The 27,001-nt window shown below is 41.8% G+C and overlaps 1 protein-coding gene across 11 annotated transcripts in view; it reads left to right on the top strand.

Annotated features, from left to right (window-relative positions):
- The window catches only part of WNK2 (WNK lysine deficient protein kinase 2), a 1,473,871-nt gene extending 1,449,756 nt beyond the window's left edge, over window positions 1-24,115 (top strand). For 8 of the 11 annotated variants that reach the window (XM_069643592.1, XM_069643590.1, XM_069643588.1 and 5 more), the window contains one exon: window positions 21,989-24,115. In XM_069643592.1, the coding sequence (XP_069499693.1) occupies window positions 21,989-22,330 (342 nt within the window). In that variant the 3' untranslated portion in view covers window positions 22,331-24,115. The remainder of the gene's footprint in view (window positions 1-21,988) is intronic. The other 3 variants (XM_069643598.1, XM_069643597.1, XM_069643596.1) reach the window with 1 other exon arrangement.
- The last annotated feature ends 2,886 nt before the right edge of the window (window positions 24,116-27,001 follow it).

The following is a 27,001-nucleotide window of genomic DNA, read 5'->3' as shown; positions in this document are numbered from 1 at the left end:
ACCTCCCTTCCCGGTCTGTTTGTGACGTCTCTATATATTAATCCACTACTTTTGTATTCAAATTCTGTTTATTGGCCCAAAAACCTGCCCCACACTATTAATTGGTTTTGTTTTTTGAGCATTGCCCTAAGTATAGGGAAATTTGAACCAGCATGCATCTCGCCTACAGTAATCTTTGAAAGAATACATACATATTGTGGGACCAGACGCATTTGTACCGTTGAAATGGAAGTAAATATTTTCATATGTGCAATACTTGAAATATTTCATTGTTTTTCACTGCACAGCCTGGCATTAATATTGTTCAATTTTGTGGCATGTGTTCCCAAAATGAAACTCCCTCTGACACGCTGTGAATGCTGGATGAAGGGTCGCATTGGGTTTTTGAGTCCGCTGCACTAAAACTTTGAAGGACTAAATGTGTGAAATATCCACAAAGAAGTGATAAGATTTGCTATATTGAAAGCTTACGTAGGAGTGCTTCTATTACAGAGATCTGTCTTTCGAAGCGGTTGGTCCACCATCACATAATGAGAATGGAAACAAAAGGCACAATGTACGCAATGTTTTAAATATTTATGTAAGTGAGGATGGCAAATGTGCTGTATGCTACATGAATTATGTTGTGTCGGATGAATGTTCAATTTGACGCAAAATAGACATTGTACGTGTTAATTGTAACTTAAACTGATAGTTAACATAAATATGTACTGTGTATATACAGTTATAAATTGGGTACTGAAATATATTTTTGCGTTCTCGATTTTCCATAATTACATTATACCGCTGTGCGCCTGTCATGGGTTCAGTTCACCGGTTGACGGCTCTTTTAACCACAATTGGACAATAATCATCAAAAACACAACTATCATCACCATAATCTGGGACGATCGCCAGACACCAATCTGTTCTTTTGCAGTTGCAGTAATAAGGAGCAACATGGCATGCTATAGGTTCTGAAAACGTGCAGATGTGAAAGTGTTGCATTTGAAATTATACCACTCATTTCTTGTCTGCAGTAATGGAACACCATGTGCTTCGATCAGAAATCGGCGATGGAAGATAACTTTCTGTGAAGACTGAAAAGACTGGATTAATCGATTGATCAATGGAATCGACAATGGAATCAACATTATAAGATCACTGTTCACAGTTAAACAAAAAATGAGAACCATGCAATGTTCGCTAACTTGAACCTCTATTGGACAATGGAATCAACATTATAAGATCACTGTTCACAGTTAAACAAAAAATGAGAACCATGCAATGTTCGCTAACTTTAACCTCTATTGGAAAAAGTTACCCATGTTTTTGTGGACTTGCCTCTTTTCAACCTTATGTCAAAATTAAAAGTACTTGTTATGCTCCAGACTATTGCTGTTTTCTTCAAAATAAACAGTTTTTATCGTTTTGCGTCTGTTGTGGACGTGTGTGTTTTTATGTTCCTGGTTCTGCGATGGATACGTTATGACATTGGTGATGACAGGGTACGTTTGGCTATGCTGCCCACTAACGTCATTAAAATAGGTGGAACTCATCGTGAGTGTCTAGTGATGTCAGCATTATTAAGGGCAGGTGATATAAGAAATGAAAAGCAACTACTGAGTTAATTCATTTTTGGCAGTATAAGTACCGGTTCTCAGTGTGCTGTACTTGGCAGATAGCTAAACAGAGCAGAAACAATTCAGGTAAGCTCGAAATTAAAAACACTTGACAGAAAGGAGAAAAACTCCAATGTCATCAGAAAGGGTTTGTTTACACTTGTCGAGGAATGAGGTGTCTTGGCATTTCCATGGAGACACGTCAATAGATTGAGCACAGAGGACCTTGACATGAGAGGTGCATTGGGTTGTGAAATGAGGCGAGAGCGTCTAGTTATGTCGGCATTAGGGGGCGGTGATCTGAATCCGTGTCGAGATACCTGACCCGTCATTTTCGCATGTGTTAACATGAGAAAAACTCTGGTAAATTGCATTGGAAATATTTTTAAGAACGATCGATGTATGCTCTAAAACACATGCCCGATCGATTGGGCTAATAACATTTTTGACTGAACTACCCCTTTAAGCTGCTGACTGATGAGAGCTCCAATCTTTAATCAAGAGTGCATCGTAAGCCTGTCATGTGAGGAGTGTTCAGCCGACTGAACGAGGCACCACCTGTACTGAAAATATTTAACTTTAGCACTGCTCTTGCCCCTTCCTTCCCTTATAGCCTTATTTTGACCATCAAGCTGCTTTTCACTGCACAGTGTAACCTGTAGTTTGATGGGGCAAATATTGCACATCACTGGTATCTACACGGATGGTAAGTAATTCAGTTAAATGCTACTCTCCCCACCACACATTGCTAAGCCAGTCGCATGATAACGCAACCTTAAAAATGTTCTGGCGGATGGCTTCTTTACACTGTTGCTTCTCTTGACCGCCATCCTGATTCGGTTGAGGATTTCAATCGGGCGACCCACACCTTGGTCTCAGCCTAGTATGTAGCGCACAACTGAGATGCCTTTTTCTTTATTTTATGCTAATTCAATTTGAGATGGTATACAACTCGTATTACACCCCCTTTTTTAAATACCCCAAGTCACAAAGGACCATGAACCAGGCCGGTTGGTGAAAATGCAATATTTTATTTCTTTTTAAATTAAAAAAATATACAATTTTTAATATGGGGAAGCAATCACCAATGGGGTGATAATTACAATATAACTGAAAGCAATGCACTTGGTTAACCTTCTAGTAGAACATATACACAGCACAAATGAATAGGAGCACTTTTGAATTAGGATAGATGGCACCCAAGTTAGGATTCCCCCTGCAGTGTTCTCTCAACCCACAATTAATACAATTCTACGTGGATAGAAAGAAGCAGCAGGTAGTCAAGAATGAGAGGCAGTAAACCGAATTGAAATCTAACCTTCCCTCATAAAATATTTGCAAAAGCCTAAAATGACACTCGAATTTCAACAAATAATGTATGGTTAAATTATAATATACATAAGTTTTATCACAATAGCCTGTATGTTACATCACTGGCCATCACAAGGCAATGGATCAGCAAAAGGTATACAAGTCGAAAACGAGTGGAAAGTTTAGAACATGCTGCAGCTAAATGACACGTTGGAAAACTTGCAATTTACCTAATTCCTGTTTAAAATGCCATAAACGATTTCTATAAAAAAAACAGGTGAAATCCTCTGATTTGCAGTGTGTGTTTTGGGATGGGGGAAAGATGTATAACACAGGGACAAAACAACAGTGAAAGGAGGTCTCTAGCTGAAAGACTGGATGAGATATGCAATATAGAAAAAGGGTCGATTTCAGTAAAATGAAGCTGTGAAATAGGAAAGAAAATCAGTTGAGACAAGAACAGGTTTACTTTAAACTAGACTATTCAGACAAAGAGTGACACAGTAAGATCCAAGGTTGATTCGAAACTTCAACCTTATCACCCCAGCGTCCAGCCCTAAGCAGAAACTAGTCTAATCACTCAAAATATGATTGGGGCTTAGGATTTACACACGACAAAATTAATAAAGAGATGGCGCTAGCACTTTAGAAAGTCAAGGACAGGTACACAGATAATTCTAACAATTTCAACATGTTACCAGGGTAAAAATAGGATTGCTTAGAGAGTGTAATACAGACAAAAGGGCCAAGATGGGGTATACTATGCGTTATGGGATTCGGGATACTCAGTCCACTTTTGAATCTGGAATTTTGGACAGTCCACGGGGTCTGGTCACCACATGGCGGGCGCGCTTTAACAGCAAACAGCTGAGCTGGTCTGGTCACCAGATGGCAAGGACAGCTGGGCAATTCTGGTCACTGGATACTAAAGGTCAGCTGGATGGCAGGATTGCAGCGGGCATGCATTTAGTGGGCAGCAAGCCGGTCTGATTTCAGGATGCAAAAGGTATCACTGCTTTCCCCTTTTTGTTAATACAATATTAGTGTTTTTTTTCTGAATCAATGGCCTTGCTGGAGTAGGAATCGGCTATGCTTGGGTTTTGCAGCGGGCTCTGGAGTAGGGTCAGCAACGTTCTGGACTTTTAGGGAAAATCTGGAATCAGCAAGATGAATGGAGATCAGGAACGCAGCAGAGGATTTCAAGAGCGGGTGTCTTTGTAGAGTTCTGTCATAGACTATTATTTATAATGCATAGTGACATCATAGAAGTATATGGCTGGGCAGGCTTATCTAAACACACCTCTAACCCACTGGATTGGTCAGGGGTGCTTGTCCCCACCTCGCTCTCAGCTGGTAGGATCTAAAGGGCAGGGTAGCAGATTTGAAGTCTCTTAGCAAATTACATAAATAGGTTACATATTTTATGCAGACCATTGCAGTTCAACTCTGCAGTCTGTGAGACAATGTTTTGTATGTTTAATAATCTTTGGTCATTTTCAGTGTGAAATGTTCAGCTTTTAAAATTCTGTAACTTTACACGTGCGTACATACTATCGTAGGGCCTATTTCTGTTAATCTTTAACGTTCCATCATATGTCCTTTCCCCATGATTCACATTTTTCTGGCGTTCGTGTCCCATACATGCTATTTACAGCCAAGACCTCTTATTTGAAAGCCACAGAAATCACATTTAAACTGCTAAATTTTCATATTTTTGCAAAGTCCTGCGCAAAGATGAAAGTCTTTAAAGTTTATTTATAAAATAGTCTCTGGAAACAGGTGGCCGGTCCTTTGCCCTGCACTGGACCATTTTTTTTTCTCTTCAGCTACCACCAACTGTCATTTCCTCCAGAGTAAGGTGGGGGTTTCCCAGCTTGATTGAAGGTTTATTGCCACTTCTCCACTTCACACTTCCGTGTCCTGGAAATTTCATTGTAGAGGGCTCAGCCCATTCTGTCCAACCTAGTAATTATCACTGGGGTGTTAGTATCTACTGAGAGGGCCCCTTTTGTTTCTGTCATCCTCTTAGAATAAACCTGTTTTCGGCTGACACCCCCATATAGCCACTGAAGTTTGATTTAATTACTTTTATTTTTATTCTGAATTAGAAGAAAACCTGCTAAATAGAACCATTTCATACATTGTATTTTCACAGTACCATCCCCTTTCACATTGCTAGGCAAGAAGAAGTTTTTGTTCAACATAGTACTCTCAAACAAACATTTTTCTTCTTTAGTTTGCAAAGCCCATTTTTACACATGTGGTGCAAGCTGCTAGCACTTCGCTTTCAAATACGTTTTTTGACTTTCCATCTGGATTCCCACACTGATTTGCAGCCATAGTTATTTTCTTGTAGGCAGTAGTTGATTTGAACCACCCATGCACTGAAATTGACATAGCCCAGAGCTGGAGTTTCTTTGAATCACTTATCATTGACACTTTGTAACTTAAAAAGTTAAGCGTTTCTCGTACAGCGGAAAATGAAGTTTCTTTGGGCCTTTTTCAGATTTGGCTTGACAGAGCCTGTCATTCAGGGGTCATACTTGGTTTTGCGGAAGCACAATGGGGATATGAATGGGCATGGCAGGGCCTTATTAATAACAGTAGTTTGAGGAAGAACAGATAAAAATAGCATCAGAGCAGCATAATTTTAAGGTAAAATACCCCCCTTTTCAATGGGGACTTTGGGGCTGGCAGCAGAGCAGCGCTGCTTTTTCATTCTATTTCTTTTGTATATGTAAGAACACACTGGCAAACTCCCTCAGTGTGCCCCCTCGTTCCATCCTGCCCAATATGTGCTTGGCAAAATGGTGCAGCCATCGTTTTGTCGCTGCAAAATGCAGTTTTCAGGCCATGGAGCTCACAGTAGCCAGCGCAGCCATTTTGCTGGTGACTGTAGATGCACAGCTTGGTGATGTGGGGGAAGTACTGCTGAGTGGGTAAATATATCCCACAATTCTCACCTGGATGTATTACTCCACTAGTTCACACTCCGGGCTATGCGATCCCACTGAAGCTAAGGGAGGACAAGTATCCTAAAACCTTAGCAAGCAATGGTTTTCAAAGTATTGGTGCCATGCAACTCTGGGTAGAACTCTCAAACAGTGGCCACGGCCCACATCGACTGTAAAAGGGCACAGCCATTATACTCAAAGGTTGCTTCTCTGATAACTCAAACTTATATTACTGGTCAGCCCAAATGTTTGATAAGTCCTACCACCTTCTCCACAATGGATTTTTTGTTTTCCTAAAGCTTCAAAGAAAGTGGTGATCTCCATAGATAAGGGAGGCAGCTTTTAGTTGGGGATGATCTACTTTTCCATTGTCATGTTAAATTGATTTGCTCAAATCTAATTTAATTGCTGCAGAAGTGGGACTTGACTTTGCTTGCTCGTTTAACAGTTATAGCTCAATGAACAAGCTAAAGAAAAGTAAATTGTTCAGTTCAGTGTAGCAGAATGGAAAACCAGTAACGGTAAATCCAACCTCTTTGGCTTCAGTGTAAGCTTGAAAGGAAAACTTAGTGTCAGATTTTGTGAAACAGGCATTGGTGAATTATGAAAGGGTGTGCTGTATTGACCTTATGAAGCAATACTTTCTGGTCAACATGTGACCGAAAAGGACATGTAGCACCGTTTACATATTGTGATGAACCCCCAGATGTTGCCACTTCGTCCCTAGGGAGAGCAGCTTCCATTGAGACCAGGGAGGTGAGGCTGCTACCCAATAGTCCCCCTGTGGGGGTGGTACTCAGCGGGTTGTACTCATAGGTAGAGAAGCTCACTATGGGATTAGTGGTGACCTGGGGAGAATATGCTATCCCGATAGCCTATCTAGCCCTAGCACACCTTTGTCGCCCCTCCCACCAGTACTTTCCCTAGTGTACCTTTTTACATATGTATGATAGGTTATTTATAACATGTTTAATACCCAGAGGTTTCTAAGCGCAGACCCGGGATCGAACCTGTGTTGCTCTGTGTCATCTTGCTTCCAAGGCGAGCACATTGCCGCTGAGTTATCCCCCTGAAACCATACCAGCCATGTAGGAAGTACTGAGACGAACAAGAGTGTGGACTCCTCAAGGGCCTTATATTCCTTAGGTACCGACATGAGGGACAGACCAACTGACTCACTGGGAGTCCTCAAGATCAGTAATGGGATGAGGAAGAAGTGTGGAAGCATAAAGAGCACCTCTACTGAATGGTCTGATTGTTAGACCTCCTATTGGGCCAGCCGTGTGAGAAGTCTGGAGCAAGGGATCTGCCTAGGCTGCACAGCCTAACAGCCGGTAGGTACTGCAGGGTCGCTGCAGTTCCTGGGACGATCCGAAGAGGCCAGAGATCAACAGGGAACCACTGCGGAGACGCCAATGTCCCTGGGACGGTCTGGAGACTCCAAAGAGGGGAACTTAAGCTCATGGGCAACCGGAAGAGACGAGAGGGATGAGTGAGGCAGAGAGAGAGAGCAACCTATATAAAAGGAGTCTGGGACCTGAGAAACCTATACCCAAGGGGTCTGTGCCCGAAAGTATGAGAAGAAACCAATGCATGAAGGGTTCTGGGACCCACGAAGTAGAAAGAAACCAATAGGAAGGGTCTGTGACCCAACAAAGTGAAATACCTGGTAGGTTAGTGAACCGGGTAGAACTCTTTAGGAACAAAAAAAACTAAAAAGGGTCTGGGACCCACCCCCAATAATGAGTTGCCTCCATGATCATCATAGTCACAGTGCCTGGCAGGGTAGTGAACCAGGTAGACTGTGAACACTGGCGATATTGAGTACATTGTGAACTGTTTTATTTGACCTACGTTTTAACCATCTTGGACACAAGATGAATTGTACATACAATGTGGAATATCTACATGTCACTGGGTATAGGATTACCCTGTAAATGTGAATGTTTATATATTATAATTGTGCTTTGGAAGGGATTTACAAGATAACAATCATGGTGACACTATTTTCCTGCTGTTCCTAAGTTGCATCACAAATACGGTCGCATATTTCTTAAGTTGTACACAAGTACAGAGTGGATGGTAAGTTAGTGGGGGAGCAGATTTGAAAACCCCAAGAAGACATCACTTAGTTAACTATAGATTAATTATATTAGGAATACTGGATAGGTTCCTTTTTGTGTTTGAGGTAACTTTAGGAGTACTCGAGTACACATTGGGTGAAAGAACGTGGATATAGATACACTTGTATGAGAGTCATATATGCTTAATTAGATTTAGAATGGAAGTGTTATGACAGGTATGTGATTTGATATACATGTTTAAACGTTTACATTAATATTCATCATTTGAATTGGTGTTAAGAACCTCGACCTATGAGTCAGTCACGTCATTTCATCAACTTTAAGGATCAACACAGAGTGGTTCTTTACCACGGTGACATAACCCATACCAACATGGCAGTAGGATAGGTGCAGAAAACGCCAGATCACGAACAATGAGAAACAAGGAGCATCAGGAGATGCACATGACCAGTACGTGCGGAGTCACATGATTGAGTGAGACGCAGTGTTTCCCGTGTTTTCTATATGGGTTAGTGATCAAGAAAGGAATGTGCGACCCTGGTGGACACGTAGACAGTGCATACTTATGGAATTTGGAGGAGCTTAGGTAAGATCTGGGAAGGCAGACCATGTGCATATACGGGTGTATTGTTTATTAAGAGCAGGATATACTTGGCTACGCGACCAGCAGCAGTCGCAACCACTAGAATTTACAGAACTTTTCACGTTTTATCATAGAATAACACAGCCAGGTTTTCAGAGGAGATTTAGCAGAAGTTGAATGCGCGTTCATACATGGAGAATCAGCGCATACCCAAGATTGTAACTGGAGGGGAACCTAATTCCTAATAAATAGGTAAGACTCTTTGGTAGAGCAGTGAGTTGCGCACAGGAGAATGTGATCGGAATCTATCAGTACATAATTTAACCATGTGTCTGTTTTTGTAGCTAGGTCTCCCCCATAAGGAATACTGGTGCTAGAATTGTATTTGAAGCAGTGAGGTCGGCAAGGAACAATATTTTGAAACGCCACCTTTTGTGGTGATCACAAGTTGGGTTAATCATATGCAACTAACACACAGGTGTCTATTAGACCAAAGGGAGCCATGGTTACACAGGAACACAGGTATATTCATGAATAATCACGATGTATATGTCTAAATAGTCAGAAGTTATGGTGGATTTGGTGAATCTGGGGCGAAAATCCTAAATCGGGTCGATTGGGTATACAGTAATATACAGTGTGAAAACCCAGTGGCACAGAGATTATAAAAATTGTGATGGACCGCATATTGTGTAAATAAGTGTTAAATTGTATAATTTGGAAACTGGTCCTCGTATATGTTTTGTATTCGCAGCGGTGTGCTTCTGAAGAAGGGGCTTCTTACCTCAAAACGCGTAGAGCATGAAGGACTTATATTTGACTATGTGAAAGGATATGGTATATTAAGATGATTGGAAGATTGCCATGAAATGTACAAACTTGTTGTTTGGTTTTTTATTGCTAATGCATTACAATTATGTATTGTGTGTATGAAGACACTAAGGCACTAAGGATGAGGCTGTTTTTCAGCATTGAGGTGTGCAGGGGGAACGGGAGTGTCCACAGTTTGGACACTCATTTTCAAAATTTTATGTTAGGGCTTTGTGTCAGGGCCGGTATTCCTCTCCTGCACACATGAATTTTTTTAAAGTATTGATTGTCATTGAAGAACATTTATCACTTATTGGTGTGCATTGATTTTTGATTGATCGCAAAATGCAAACGCAAAAAGGCCAGGGGAAGGGAGACGCACCCTTGTTCTTGATGAACATTGTGGAAGGAGCCAAGAGGAGGGAAATGTTCTCTTGGTGATGTGAAATGTCTGATAATGGCCAGGAGAAGAAAAACACTTGTCCTGGCATTGTGAGAACCATTAAGACACTACAAGAAAGGTCAGGAGGAGGGAGACATCCCCCTAACACTGTGAAGATACAAGACCTATGTTTTAGATGCTTGGCTGGAATCCAACTCAAACCTTTTGAGACTTTTGATTTATATCCTTGGAGAAGACTATTTTTGTTTGCATCCTCCAGAAGTGACCTTTGGCGTACCGTCCAGAAGAAGGGAGTCATTCTTCTGGACCAAGAAGACCATGCTGTTTTTTTTAAAGTTTATAGCTTAATGGATGGAAGTAGGTTTTGGACACAGGACGTGGACCTTTTGCTTTGGACTGACATCCTGACGCAGCTAACTCAGTATTGAGGCAGGGAAACCCTTCTTAGACCTAGGGCCAGATAGGGTTTTCTTTTATTTGTCCTATAATAAAAGTTTACAACCAAATACATGCCACCTCTGTCGGTCTGTTACTTCTACACCCTCACAATATGTAGGATGCAAACAATGTTCTTTGGATATAAATGCATGCATTTTAAGCTATTCTAGTTGTATAGCGTATATAAGTAATACAATGTGCATAATCGTTTTAGAAGTCTCCCTGAGTTAGTTCCAATTAAAGTAAAAAAAATGTAACCCTTTCAGTCCGTTTATTTTTCCCCATTCGAACGGTATCCAAACACTTGACGCGCAGGATACTAGATTCTAATGCCGACACTGAACCTACTGTTGGCTTAAAGGAAAACCACTTCTTGCACCATGCTAATTTGGTGTCAAAGCTCTTGCTTGAAACCATTATAATACTAGGCTTTACTGCGTTGTTAAGGTCGCCCTAAATACGGCCCTCTCTTTTGTCAGCCATTCCATACAGCCGTGCCATGAACATTTCACAAAAGTTTCGTACTCTTAAAGGGATAGTCCGTAACTATAAGACTGGAAAATTGAACCAAGCAGAAGGGCGTTAAAACAAAAGGTATACATGGAAATGGCTAGAAGCACAGAACAGTGAATGCAGCAACAAAGCAAATGTGTAGCTGGAGACTGCTTAGAGTATGGGGCTAGTAAGAAGTCTGGAAATGTGCTGCTATGGAGAAATGGCATTTTCTAAGTCTCAAGCCTCACCATCCCTTGACAGACAGGCAGGCCTGGCCTAGGGGAGTCTCAGTTTGGATGCACTCACTCTGTCAGTGTAAAGCTATATGGAGAGCAAAACCAGACGACTTTTAAGCTATACATTTTTTAGTCTGAATGATTGGGCACGAAAGCTAATTTAAATATTTACCAGCTATAGATGTGTTCTACATTTTGGCTATTCCAATAAAAATGATTTCACATCCACAGGGTCGATGTTCTTGTATTTATTAAAGGGTGGTTCTTGGTCGATGGTTGTTTTTATGTTTTTCTTGGTGCTCTACTTTAGGGGAACACCGTAGTGAGAAACGCACCCAAAAAATAACTATTGCCGGAGGAGCTACCTGTGGTAAAACACATGTCTCAAGGGGTCTACAAAAGATGAGGTGGTTGTCTACTGTAGCAAGGTCCAGAGGTGTGTTGCTGAAAGTCCTACCGCCTATACTAACATGGTGAACACGTTATTTTAACATTTACATTGTCTGGTAATGGATATCAAAAAATATTTAATGAGGAATTGTCGGTCAATCCCATATAAAACGATGGGCATCATTTTAAAGCATCACGCACACATGATGCATTCAGATTTGCAATGGTGCAAGTATATTTCAATGGAAGAACTGGCAACAATGTTTGTACCTGAGCATATGATGGCAATGCCTGGTACAATAGCAACAGCTACTATATAAGGTGTCACATAATGTGTATCTGGTCATATTATGGCATTACCATGCCAAATTATGGTGTTCCCTGACATAAGGTGGCAATATTTGGCAAATGGTGACAGTGTCACGGAATATGAGTGTCTGGCTAATGCCTACCCTAATACCAAAAGGCAAAACTGTTGGCTTTTCTGGTTCGATTGGTCAATACCTAACATTAATGGTTCTAAAGGCGATCATAATTTCCACCACTATATCCAAAGATAACTGTAATGCACTATTTATTTTACTGTATACATTTCCAAGTTCGTTTTGACCCTAGGGGAGCAGGCTTTTGTCCCATTTTCTCAGTCTGAACTAGAACTTCTCATTCAAAATGTGCTACATCTTAATCCATTAAGTTGTTTTCTGTCCAGCCCCTCATCTCTTTTCTGCTGCTGTATTTCCCCCCAGCCTCCCATCTCATTCATAATTCAAGAATTAATAAAATAAGAACATGGAAACTTTTCAGGAAGATCAAGTCAGTATCAGAGTATATTAAATAGTGGCTGATAAAACATGACTGTGTATTCTGTTCATCAAATAACAATTTCAAGTTTTAAACCAATTCTTCGTTTAGATTTATTAAAATGTTGGCTTTGTTTTGAATATTTTAGAATGTTTTGAATATTTGGGGCTTTTCGATTTATGAGTTTTAAAAAGATTTTTTTGCTAAAAGGCTCAAATGTAGGATATTCTGAAATAGTAGAATTGGCAAAAAAAGTGTTAGAATTATTTACGTTGGAATTGTTGCCTCCATCATAGTGTTTGAGAGTTTTAACATTTCTAATGCTAGTCAAAAGGTTATCACATGAATTCCAAGATGGCTGCCACATAGGAAGGACGTGCAGGTGATCGCTCCGTCCGAATAATGTTTCCAAGTCAAGACGCAGTGGGCATGGCGGCCCCCCTCGACCCATAACAACATTGGTGAAGGTCTGCAGCAACCCCTCACCCCAATATCAACGCTTGATGGCAGTGGATTAGACACGGCAGAAATGCGGCGAACGAGAGACACGCCTTAACCACCTCTGCGCTTAGATGGTCTTTGGAGGTAGACCGATAACACGGCCCCCAGAAACTGCCATCCGGGGCTGTGGCAGGCCTGTGGTATGCCACTTCAAACACGTAGTGAGTTGCCAAGGCGGGGTCCCAGACAGGATACTGACAACACGTGCGGGGAAGATGTGTCACTGCAACTCTGCAACTCAGTGCAATCTGTATGGCGTAGGGACTACAAGGAAGATATACCCTGCCTTGGTGCAGGTTGAACATTACTCGCCATAAACTGCAGATTGTTTTACGGATTTCTATCCATTTGTCAGACAAGTGTTAGCTTTAAAACACTACAGCGTTTCAGGGGAGAAATAAACAGGAAGAGAAATTGCCAAAGCGGAAAGTGACATCCAGCAATACATGGTAGTGAAAGTATTCTTGGAGCTCACTTCCATCTCCAGGAGGTTCAGTAATATGGGCTTCAGTATTTGTTCCTTGGGACCAGTTAAGCATACAGCGAAATAAAGGGTGGCTTACTCCCACAGAAAGAAAATCCTATATAGCCAATTATTAATAACTTGCGTCCAGCAGCAGAAAGAAGCTTACTGAACTGGGACAAACGGATTCTCAGCAGAAACAGCTAAAATCCTTGGATTCGGTCTGGGCAAAAAACAAAAGTCCGCCAGAGTCCCTAACCAAACGAAAACCGCAAGTTTTGCCGGAAAAACCACTGGGTGTATCTGATATGGCGGCATCCAAGGATGATTTCATTAAAAGCTTCCAAGCATTCCAAGGCAAATTTGCCTCCTTCCAGTTGCAGCTTTCTATTTTCACCTCTGAATGCAGATTTCAGCAAAGAAATATCTACTCTGGCAGAAAGGGTAAATATCAATGAGTGAGCTTTTTAGGAACTGCGGAAGGGAGTAAGCAATCTGACATCACCCTGGAAGAATTGTTAAGAATGACACTCAACCTGGAACTGCAATATGAAGACCTTGAGAACCGCTCACGGTGTTCCAATATCCGAATAAAGACCTTCCAGACTGTGTCAGACACAGAATTGAAAGAAACAGTCACTTGTATATTTGCAGATCTCATAACAGAAAATGAGCCCACTAACATTCTCCTGGATATGTTTCATAGGGCGGAACCCAAGACGTCGGAACCAGGTACGCCCCACCGAGGCGTGCTGGCAGCTTGTGCACTCTATCCACAAAAGGAACATATATTAAGGGATGTGAGAACTGCAGCCACGATCACACACAATGGGGCAGAGATCCAACTATACCAGGATCTGTCCAGGTTGACAGTTCAAAAACGCCAGGATATGTATGCAGTAGTAAAATCTCTTCAGGCACGAGGTATAAGGTACAGATGGACTTTTCCCTTTGGTCTACTCTTCAATTTGGATGGCGAGCACAAAGGATTTCATCTAGGGAGTCAGGTATGGCACTACTACATATCGAGGAAGATACCCCGGTGGGGCTCTCTGTAGGGGCCCATGCTACATTGGAGCCACAAGCATCGCTTTTTAAGGCAAGGGAATGGACCTCTATAGACCGACAAAAGAGGAATCGCAAGGGCCCGCAAAAGGAAGACCGGAGAGCTCGATTTAGAAGCCCAACCCACAAATCAGGCACTTTGTAGGATGCCGAGATCGCTGTTTTAATAACTTTATTCAAGAAACACAGACTTGGTTAAAGTAAACTCGATAAGCAGCTTGATGGACAGCGACATCTTGTATTCTATCTGTTCAGGTAACAGATGTGGGAGCTAGGACTCTCTGCACATAACCCTGGGACAAAGGGTGATTCGCAGCCGGGGGTGCTGGCCCTGGGATGCAATAGGTACTGTGTCTCACACCGGGGAACTGTTCAATGGATGGGATGTGGGCTGGGAGAGGTGGGGGAGATTAAAAAGGTTGGTAGGGACCTTTAGGGGTTAGAAAGGGAGGGGGGGGTCAGCCATTTTGCAGAAGAAATGTCATGTTGCTGTGATAGAAATGTCCCCAAATGTATCTACTCCAAGGGGTAGGGAAAATACAGAGTGTAACTCAAGTGTTTATCATAGAATGTAAGGGCGCTTACTACCCTGCAGAAGTAAAGGAAAGTTGAGTCTTTCTTGAGGCGCCACCAACTGGATTTGGTGGCTCTCCAAGAAACACGTATCCGAAATGTGGATAAAGGTAAACTTAATCTACATCAATATCCGATCATATTACAGGTGACTGCAGAAGGCAAGGTTGCAGGTGTGCCAATAGCGATAAAGCATGGGTTAGAGTTCCAAGTTGTCCGCACCAAGATTCAAAAGGAGGGCAGAAATGTATTTGCTATTCTAAAGCTTGTGGCTGTTAAATTAACGGTAGGCTCAATATATGCCCCAAACACGGGCCAGGATGGCTTTTTTAAACACGTTATGGGGCAACTGGAATCTTTCATGGAAGGAGAATTACTGATACTGGGTGACTTTAATATGGCGTGGGATCCGGATCGGGACTGCAGTAGGTTGACTCGATATGTTGCAGCCTCCCCATTGGTGGCGGTGCTAAAGCAATTTGCAGATCTATCTATGGTGGATGTTTGGCTTACCTTAAGGGAGGAAGCGAAGGGATATACCTACTACTCTCACGCACATCAGTTATTCTCCCGGATAGATTATGCATGGATCTCCGCCCCACTTTTAGGCGCAATCACACAAATTATGACCCACACTATTACTCTTTCAGATTACGCTCTGATCACGTTAGATCTTAATATTGCAAAAGAGAAAGAAAAACTTTGGTCTTGGAGAGTCCCACTAACGCTAGTACAAGATCCAGTGGTCGGGGGAGAAATTGCAGAGCAAATAAGGGAATACTTCGATCAAAACCGAGAGGGTGAGACGTCGTCGAATATTATCTGAAATGAGTTTAAAGCGACATTGAGAGGTTTTCTCATAGCGGAGGCAGAGCAAGCAGAGTATGGCTCTAGAATTGGAATTAGAAGGGGAATTAGCCCTAATTTTAAAGAAGATTGAAACTAATTTGGGTCTGTTGATTCTGAAAGAGTTGAGGGCAGCGGCTGGCAGATTAAACCACCTTATTGCTAAGAAAATGGAGAAAGCCCTTCTCTTCTTAAAACAAAATGGACCGTCCTATCATTTTAGCTGCGTCAGCGAGCAGCATCAAGGATTATACGACAGATTAAACTGCCCTTTGGGGAGACTATGTCAGAAACCATAAACATTCTTTCACAGTTCCACTCCTTTTATTCTAATCTTTATAAATCTGATGCTCCGGTATTACTCTTACAAAAAAGAATATCTAGAGTTGGTCACTCTTCCTCAGCGCACGTCATAAAATACTCAGGCACTTGAAGCGGCCATAACACAGGAGGGGGTACTTCTGGTTATCCGGGAGCTTCCCTTAAATAGGTTGCCAGGCCCAGAAGGTTACCCAGCCAGGTTTTACAAAAGATTCAGTAATTTATTAGCCCCCATACTGACCAAATTATACAATTCCTTTACACACACAGGCCAAATTACTTCCATCGATGAGGCAAACATAATCCTCTTCCCCAAACCTGGAAAAGATCCAACTAATTGTGGGTCATATCGCCCAATAGCCTTAATTAATATTGATGCAAATGTTTTTGCTAAGGTCTTGGCCACGGTTAGTTGACCTTATGCCCACACTCATACACCCAGACCAAACGGGCTTTATAAAACTCAGGCGCACAACAATCTCTGTAGAGTGTCATATTCTAGAGAAAGTAGAAAAACAGATTCCTGCAGTCCTCGTCTACATAGACACGGAAAAAGCTTTTGACTGTGTGGAATGGTTTTCTTTTTTTAACCTTGACTAGGATGGGATTCGGACCAAAGTTTATTGGGCTGATTAAGGCCCATTCTAAAAATCCAACTGCACGATTATTAATAAATGGCCACATATCTCCCCTTATATATTTACAACGGGGAACCAAACAAGGGTGCCCTCCGTCACCCTTGCTGTATGCACGTCATTTATAACGTTTATTGGCCAAGTTTAGGCAGACAGAGGGAATAAAAGGGATACATTTTGGCAGTATATGTCATAAAATTATGGCCTATGCCGACGACATGTTACTTGTGGTAGCAGATACATTTAACACTATGCAGGCAGCCACTCAGGAACTGGAGATTATTGGTGGGGTGGCAGGTCTAAAGATCAATGTAGCTAAATCTGAGATCTTAAACATATGCCTCTCACCATCAGAAATAAAGGACCTATGGGCACACACGCAACTTGGTTGGGCGCGAGAGGGGATATAAATTACTTGGGGTAGTAATAACACTTAAAGGTTTATATGCAGCTAATTATCCCACATTCGTGAGCAAAATAGAAGCGCAGTTAAAGAGGTGATACTCGATCCAGTGGTCATATCCCTTATCTCGTATCTACATAAACTGAAGGGGGATGGCATAGCTAAGGAGGTGACTAGCTACAGCAACGCTGGCTGGAAACATTGGGGACAGAGATCTTGCATATAGACTGGGACAAACTCACCAAATCAATCCAGACTAGAGCGTTTTGGTACAAACTAATGCTGCAATGGCATTATACTCTGGCTAGTTTAGGGAAAATAAAACCATCATTAACGGATAAATGTTGGAGGGATTGTGGATGGGTGGGGAATTGGGAACATGTAAGGGGGAGTTGCCCAGTGTTGACCCAGTACTGGGCCCCGATCCTCTCGAATGTTAGCCTCCCTCCGTTGGGTTCATTACGGCTTTTCACTCAGAATAATTTCCCCCGTCTTATTCACGAGTCTCGATATCTTTTTAAACAACCTTCCACTGTGGACATCCCTCAGCCGGGTTCATTCTTGTCAACACAATGTTCACGGGTTATTGTGCTTCACCCTGCTTTGCAGGCATCCCTCAGCCGGGTTCACATATGCCAGCTACACAGTTCACTTGGGTTGTATCATACGGTGGGATTCACTTCCCTTAGCTTTCTTCTCTTACCCAAGTCTGGGTCCCAGCCCCTAGTCAGGCTTTCTCTGAAGCCCCTAGTCAGGCTTTCTCTGAAGCCCCCAGTCAGGCTGTCCTTGTAAACCTCCAGTCGGGCTTCACACAAACCTATTATCATGAAAGGTTCCCCTCCATTGGGCTCAAACTTTCTTCAGTGGGTCTTGCGCCTCGACTTCCCTGTGTCAGGCTCAAGCCGCTTGGCCTTCCACTGTTTGCTGGGTCAGAGACGTTCGAGTGTGCGAGTATGTGTATGGGAACCTCAGCCTGACCACTCTGACCATTGCTCTGCTCCCTTCTTTCCTTTTGTACGCTTCCCTCAGCCGGGCTCTGGCTGTACGGGTTTTCACCTTTGCCCCAATGCCTCTTAGGGCTTGTAGTTGCTTTATATTTATTATGGATTTCCCTTTCTCTCTTGCTTCTTTGCGATAGCCACCCTCGATCGGGCTCAGACCATCAACTCACTGCAGACATCCCTCCGTCGGGTTCATTCTTGTCCTCAAAGTTCACAGGTCTTATTTATTCTCGTGGTTACGGGTCAGAGACTTTCGATGGTACAGGGGATTTTACTCAACCCTTGTATGACCTCTTACTTCGGGCTCTCCCAGGGCCTCCTGGTATCTGTAGTTCAACGAAAGGGGGCCAACCAAAGTCTTTCCAATAGGCGCCCCCGTGAAGGCAGACTACTCTGCAGCTGGTCTTCCCCTGGCTTCTCAAACGTTCATTAACACACGGAAGTTCTTTGTTCACAAACTCTTTCAATTCATATCATGTTGCCATTTGCAACCTCCGCTCAACGCAGCCCTGTTTGCGATCGTCTCCCTCTGACTCACCGGCTGAGCTGAACTCCCTGGTGTTTCTTGTTTCTGAAGCCAAGGACGGTACCACGGAAGTAAGCACCTCTCTCCGTCTTGATTATCAGGGTGGGAGGCTGCCGTGCACCTTTGAAACCTGTTGCACCACACGCTAGCTGTCATTCCTGGTATTATGCTTCCCTTCAGAGGCTTTGCGGGTTAGGGTCAAAAGGGGCAAGGACACTAATCTCCTTTTTGTTCTTTCAGGTTTCACCTCTTTTCTCCTTCTTTTGAATTGCCGTCCTGGAACATCCACCTCCTCGTGCATTTTGCTTTGCTCCCAGTGTGCTGATCCAGGTGATCAACCCGCACTGATCCACCCACAGGAACTGGATCCAATAGCGATGGCTGTGTCCTGGCCACCTGGATGACTGATCCCTGGGGACTAGTCAGTGATTCAGGTTTCTCATAGCGTGTAGTAGAGGAAGCGTGAGACGCAGCAGTTTGGACGCACAGTTGGGCGACAGACCCCTCACTACTCACACCTCTGTTCTTTAATCGGCAGTTTAACCCAGGTCTAGAGCCTAATGCATTCAAGGAATGGAAACAGGCAGGATGAAAAAAACTTGGAGACATGTTTCAGGGGGAGGAGGTTAAATCATTTACACATTGTAAACAAGAGTTTGGTCTGTCTGAAATCTCTACATTCCAATATTTCCAGGTGAGACATTGGATTCTTGTCCCACCTGTAAAGTCCACGACTGTAAGAGAGTTAACACCCTTACAACATTGTGTGACACTCGAACCAGGGGGTCAGAGCACTTATCTCGAATCTACATAAACTGTTGGGGGATGACATAGCAAAGGAGGCGACTAGCTACAGGCGATGCTCGCAGGAAACTTTGGCGGCAGAGATCTCGGATTTAGAATGGGAAAATCTGTGGCAAGCAATTCCCAAACTCAACAAATCAGCCCAGACTAGAGTTTTGGTACAAACTAATGCTGCAATGGCATTATACTCGGGCTCGTTTAGGGAAAATGAAACCATAATTAACGGATAAATGTTGGAGGGATTGTGGACGGGTGGGAATTGGGAACATGTATGGTGGAGTTGCCCAGTGTTGAACCAGTACTTGGAAGTAATGAATAAACATATGAGTGAAATGTTCCCCTCTTGAAAGTCAAGATCTCCACGCTCATGCCTTCTAGTAATGATAGAGAAGGTTTTTAGGCAGCAACTGAAGTCAACGCAGAAGGCCTATTTAATGTTGCAATTGGTGCAGTGCTGGCGATTGCACAAAAATGGAAAGTGAAAGAGCCTTCTCATATCACAGAATGGTTCTCCAAAGTTTGGAACTTTCTAGCGATGGAATTGATGATGTCTTCTCTACAGGGGGAACATTCTGCATTCTCCAAAGACTGAAAACTATAACGTTATGTATTGCCCTCAGAAACTGCGAATATTGGGCCTTGCCTGAATTGGTAACATCCTTTGGTGCATATATGGTGGTACATTCGTCACAAGGGTATTGAAATGTCTGCAAAATGGGCAGGGGAGGAGACAGTGGGGGGAGTTGGGTTAAAGGGGTGTACGGGGGGTGGGTTGCAGTTGTTGCAAATTTGTACATGAGAGATGCAAATAAAAAACATTTTTTAAACAAATGTTACCACATACACCTGTGTTAATGACTTTTTTCAAAGTTGAATAGAATTAAAACTAATAATTGTAAAACTTGGACACTGTTTAAATATTTGTTCAGATTGATGGGAAAGATTTGTTTTGTTTAAAAAAAGAATTATGACATGATTAAGCAACGATCTGCAATAGCCAGAACACTACATAATCTGACCCCATGCTTAAAAAAGATTCCCTTTCTTCCACAACGTTTTAAACTTATGAAATGTCTTCACGTTTTAGGGTTATAAATGACTTTCAACCTCATAGTGGAAAATCAATTTTCCACCCAATAAATTAAGGGTATGATAGTCACTCCCCACAGTAATGAAAAATTGAGTAACCAGAAGGTCCGATACTGGCAACAAAGAAAGTACCTTAGTGCTGTCAAGAGTTTCAAGGTGCGCATAGGATACCATCATGCTTTGCATTATGCATGTTGGCCACTTTGACTTCTCAAAGGCATGTATTCACTTGTTTTTGGGATAGGTAGAAGGTATAAAAACATGGTGCTTCTTTAATGTAGTTAGTATCATTAAATATAATTTTCTATCCAGAATTTGTACCCAAGTTCAGCAGTCATGTTTGAGGTTATTGGTTATATTCCTCTTGTTTGCTGTATTACATTGGCATTTTATGTAGAATATTGAAGGTTTTTACAACATATACAGAAGATAGGGATCAAAAATTAATGATTCTAGTGAGGCATTTGTGGTTTCTCACGAGGGAGGGGGAAATGTCTTCATATGATGCAGATGAGTATATAAAACACATTCTCAGTCTACTTCTCCAACTCATCTGTTCTAATGATAACCCACCAAGTGGTGACCCAAGAAGCACAGACCACTCTTCCAAAGGGTCCTGGAGTGTTAAGCAAAGTTAACTTAAGGGGAAGGGCTAGACTGGAAACAGCATTGTTTTGGTATTTTACATAATCATTCTACATTAAAGAAGAGTAAAATAACTGTGACTTGTCAAAGGTTCTAGCTACTTTTTTTCAACTCACGATAATCACATGGTAACTTTAATTCCTGGTTTGAAGAGTGATCGGACAACGTAGTCCCATAAATTCACTCCACACTTCCTTCCTTTTTAAGAAAAAAAACATTGGGTGTTTGGAGGTAACAGAATAGCCCCCCCGTGTGTGCAATCCTTCTGATACTGCCAGCATATGCATGAAGGTATTGACTCTCCTAAGAAACAGTGAGGAATTTTCGTCAGTAGCATATCCTCCAGATGTAATGTATCAAATTTCATACCGGGGCTGACTACAACTCCTAATCACGTGGAGGTTCATTAATTAGCACCAGTTGCGAGACTATTTCTGTTTGCAGGACTTGTCGCTGCTAATACGTCCAAACCAATAACAAGTCCATTGCCACTTCAGTCATGCAGTAGCGTTTTTGTATGGAAGCCAAGTCCTGCAGCTCCTGTTCTGCTCAGTAGCATTTGTAACATACAGCCTGTTAAAGCAGATATTTGAACTCTTTCTTAATACCACTTTCACATTCTCTTCCTATTGCCATGTGTGCTTAATGAAGTAAACTGGTATGTGCTGTGTGATTTCAAAAGAGGTTTAAGTGTCTTAAACATTAGTTTATAGTATACAATAAAGCATGTTGCTGGACAATACACTTTGTTCTGTAAACGTGTTAGACCAATACAGCATGAGTTCGTACCCTAATTGTTTTGAATGTCTGCTTGTAATCTGTATAGGCAGAGGCTCAGTACAGAATTAAATGCTCCGATTAAAAGTGTAAGCAACGTGAAATTATAAAAAAAAAGTCAAGAAGTACTGTATATTGTATTCCGCTTGGAAGACCCGGTTTTTAACCATTTGCAGTGTCTGTTTGAACCATTAGAATTTAATTGAATTTTAACTTTTAATATTTTTGTATAGGTCCATTCAGGAGCAGCCTTGGTCCAGAAGTATATTGCTACAGTCCCATGTCCCATACCGGCTGCGTCAGCAACTGGAGTTGCACCATCTAATCCAGGCACCACACTTTCGGGCACAGCATCACCTTACACGATGCCATGTCAGTATGGAGGCTTCCCAACTGCTGTTTATGGAGCACAGTGGTCTGGTACAACAGCACAACCAGGCGTAGCAGGCAGTCAAAACATTGCACCGTTGCCAACTTTCAGCAAAGCGGACTTGCAGAGGTTTCCGGCGCCACTGCAGCAACCTGCCGCCAACACACCCATTGTTCCATCTAGCACCAACATGAACATCACATAGATTTGCTGCCTTTGAGAGACAGACAACTTGACGTTTTGTTACAGAGTGCTTGAGCCAATAGTTGCCATTCTGTGTGTGCTGGGCGCATAGTCAAGGTCTGATACTACTCACAGCCATACACTGCATCAAGCAATCACTGTGAAAGGAGTTCACAACAGGAATAGGTTGTTTGCTATGGCAATAGTTGCTTCTTTTCCATCGCTGAAGACACTTTATTATCTGTCTGTCCACTGTTTTACACTTGTAAAATTATGATTAATGTACTTGAATTGACCGTTTTGAAACCGTTAACCCAGAGAAGTACAGTGCCTTGAATTTGACTTCCAGCTCCAGCTGGAAAGATGTAAAAAATGTTTGAAAAGTTTATTTTATTTTGAGGTCTGCTGAGTTTCTATTTTTATTTGCAACCAAAAGATATATGATGGTTTACAATTAAACGTATTTGACATGTTCTGCTCTATTTTCTAACGTAAATGCTTTTATTTTAACCTATGATAGATGTGCATCATTATTGATGTACCATTAAATTCTTTTTTTTTTTTGTTTGTTATTGGAACAACTATTTGGGCACAACAAAGAATTCAAAACCATAGCTTGAAAATGAGAGCATTTACAAACGATGCAAATTTTATTCTTTTATGTAGTATTTGTTTTGTATAATATTGTTGGATATCTATTTTTCTTTATTGCACTGAGTTGTCATTGGCTGGGCCTTGTAGACTTTCTATTGCTAAACTACCAAATGCTCACGATTTTGTTTTGGTAAGCGTGTGCAAATTTCAATCAATACTGCTTGCTTTTATTTTAAACTATTGTGATTTTTCTGTTAAATCACGTAGTAAAATGTTTTAGATCTCTGAACCTGCACCCAGACGTGTACACCTTTGCAATAGTTTACATCAGAGCCTTTAGTCACCAAGAGTATTTTTCACTATATCAGTATTAGCACTTACACAAAAATGCATGCAGTTTTTTTTTCTTTCCTTCCGGAAGTACAAATGTTCACAATGGTGTTATTTTAAAAAACAAATGTAATTTCTATTTGAGTACAACCTTTTTCACCACTCACGAGAGATGTCCGCGTTTGGCAAAGGCGATAGATTGGCACTTTCGGTTGGCACTCCAATTTACTTTCTTTTGCGTGGTTTCAATTATCCAAGGTTTCTTACAGGGTTCTGATTTTTCATCACGTCTTGACGTCAAAATGGCTTTAGTTCGGACTTGCATATGAAATGTTTCATTAGAATAAGGGGTCCTGGAAACAAAATAGGCACAGGTGTGTAAATGTACAAAAATGAAAAACGAAGGCACATTACTCGAGCTCTCTTCTGCCAGATCCCTTTGCACAAACTGCTAAAGGGCACAGAGGATGTGTGCTGCCAAGCTGTGAATTGTATAGGTACATGTACTTTAGCAAGAATTCTAATGATCAAAGTATTTGTTTGTACCCTTGGACATTGTTATTCCACCACTTCAGTTCGAATCACATTTTATAATGTGATAATAATTACATTATAAAATGTAATTTCCTCCAGGTTAAGGTACTTATAGTAAGAGATTTCCTTTCTCTTGGGCATCTTTTTTTTCTCGATTCTTGTCTGTTTCCTGAACAAACATGGAAAATGAGCCCGGACCATTGCTTTTCCTGCTTGTGCTTCATCTTGCCTTCAGACGCTTTTGCCTGTTATGTAGCCTTTCCCTGCATACTGACAATGTCAGAGGCACTAACTCCCCCAGGAGATTGTATATTTACGAAGAAAAATAAAACATTTTGTGCTTGAAATATTTCAAAAATGTTTTTTTCTGAAGCCTTGTGCCATTTATGCAGGCGTAATTAAGATGTCTACGTATTTGTCTGAATTATGTTCTTCGTGATGTATCATGCACTCGACATGAAACCTGTTATTCAGATATACAAAATGGTGGAAAACTGTTAGCAAGCATTATATAAACACCACCTTGTTTCTATTTATGCTTGGGCTAGTAGTGGTAAAGGAGGGGCTGGGAGGAATAGGTTGGAAAGTTTTTCCAAATCCGAGCAACCCGCATTTTAACTTTTGGTTCATTCAGTGGCAGGGATTCATGCCCCAACTACGTGGTTTAAAATGGAGTAAATTGCAAAATTGAAATTGTAAACCAATCGTAAAAAATAGAAAGAACGTATTGTCTGTTTACAGTGTAACTAATACTGTAGTCTGACAGAAAAATGCAATGCTCTTTAGATGAATTTCTCTGCAGCGGCTGGTATTGGTATCGAATGTGTAAAGCACATTAATTGTTTCCAACCTCGTGCAGACTCCTATCTAAGGAAAAACAAGGTCTTCAGCTTATGTTGAGATTCCATATGACTCTGAGTAACTCTGACGGGTGGGTGGGAATTTGTTCCATAATTTAAGAACAAGAAAGTCAAAAGATGTACCACCCCAACTGTGGTATTGAATCATCGGCACTACTAGCAAGGTGGCCAAAGATGATATTAACTGTTTGCCTGGCATACAACGGATCAAACGATTGTGAATAAAAGCTAATCTGTTGAGTTGGAGGATGAGGAAACCTTGCCAGAAGAACCATAAAGAGTGGAGTTGATTGGTAAGTACGTAGCGGAATTGAAACCATGGTGGGATCACTCATCACCTTTGAAAGTAGAACATGGGAGGAAATCCCTCAAACAAAACCTGTTATGGGCAGCAGTGTTTTGTAATGGCTATATATAGGCTGGTAGCTGTGTAGAGGAAAGCCTGAAGGTGCAAAGACAACATTGCAAGGAGAAGTGTATTCCTAACTTGCCATCTGTCTATATAAAGTTTAGATTGTAAAGCCATAAATGTAATTCAGAAGCTAGATTTGTACAAGTATGTCCTCCCAAACATACAGCACTGAAGTTAAGATCCAATATTATCCCTATAACATTTGATTCTTTATAAAATATGCTTTATTTCCTCCTTGCGTGTCATCTTTACCACATTCCTCACCATCGTTGTGTCTCCTACTGTTGTGACTAATTCTCCTGCTAGATTACTTGTAGACGATTTACCAAACTGTCAATACAACATTAAAAACATTTGACTTCTGGTGATTCAGGCAGGTTATCTTATAGGCAAACAGTGTGTCAATCGTGATGCACTACAATATTTGCTGGACAGTTATTGTTGTGCAATTATTTTATTGAAGCACTCCTTTCATCAGAAACGAGCATGAGGAAGACTTAGTTAGACCATGCCGTAACCATGTCATGTAATAACCAAATGAACAAAATATGGTTTCAGTTATTTAAGCTGTGCAGATGGTGAGAGGTGTAATCAGAATGGTTACACCAAGATGTGGCATGATGCAGAGAAGCTGGACATTTGTTGGGTAAGGGCAGTTACACCAAGTGGCAATAATCCCTTTCAAGGTCTGTGCCACAGGGTCCCAATGGGTTAAAAAAAGAATGACTAGACAGGATGTCGCATTTACTATTTTGTTTAGGGATTTGTTACAAGATTGGGCAACTCAAAATAATACAGGATCTTTGCAAACAAAAAAAAGGTAAGGATGGTTTTATCCTCAATGGGGGCTGGGCCCCCTTCCTCCTTAGGAATCGCCCCCTGCACAATGTTTCTTCTGGCGAATGTGGGTAATTAGGCCTGCCTGACCTTAAAGGTAAAATGCCCCTGAAGTACAGTTCAAGTGGTTACTACATTCCCCTTCTCATCCCCCATTGCTTTGTGGGCTTTATTGTGACCCAAGCCCTTCTTATTGATTATTGTTATCGATTTAATGCAGGCTTTCTGTGGTAACGTACCAAATTTGTTACTCTTTTGTCTGGTTTTATGAGCAGACTGGCCAGAGAACGTAGCCAGCAGGGAGTGCTAGAGAGACTTTCCTGGTTACTATCTGACTTTTCAAAATTTCTCAAAACTCATAGTAATCTACCGGACACCCAGCCCGTTCCTCCTCTCATAGTCTCCTACGTAGGACCAACAGGGACAACCAGAGCCTGCTTGCTCTTACTAGCGAATGGTTTGTCCCCGCTCTTCCTGGTCACTTTCAATGTCGCATGATGATGCTCCTACAATGTTCCTCTCCGCTCCCAATGCCCTCCTGCACCACTTTTATTATCACTGACCCCTTCTCGTAGTGGGCTTTGTTACCATTTCAGTGTTGGTCTCTCGCCTGCTGCTACATCCTCCATATCACTTCCACTTAGTCACCGCCTCCTCTGGTTTTACTGCCGCCTACCGTCCCCTACTAACTTCCACCCGCTCCTACTATGTTCTTCCCCTGCAACCATCCTTTGCCTCCTCGCATACCATACTCTGTTACATCCTTGGTTATCATCAAATCCTCTCTCCCTTCCTCTGCTACCAACTCCTCTTGTCCACTTCCACTGACTGATGTTACCACCTCATTAACCCTGTTGGCTCTCATGGTTTGTTGTTCGCCACTGCTTCCACTGGTCTACTATTGTCTGTCTGCAAATCCTCTGCTTCTTTCACCACTCACCAGCCTTCTCCAAAAACGACCCTACTGCTCCTACTACCCAAACAGCTAGATTGGAGCTGGGAGCTTTTATAGGGTGTTCCCTCATTTCCCTGGGTGGGGTCAACTAGTGATTTTCTGTACATGTGGCTGGTAACTTTACAAGGGCATTGATTACCTGCTTTTTCCGTGTGCACCTAGGGCTTTTTT

Source organism: Ambystoma mexicanum, chromosome 2p, assembly GCF_040938575.1.
Source record: "Ambystoma mexicanum isolate Mex_15411 chromosome 2p, UKY_AmexF1_1, whole genome shotgun sequence".
NCBI lineage: Eukaryota > Metazoa > Chordata > Amphibia > Caudata > Ambystomatidae > Ambystoma > Ambystoma mexicanum.
Note: the sequence above shows the minus strand (reverse complement) of the source record. Positions and strands in the feature narration are given on the sequence as shown.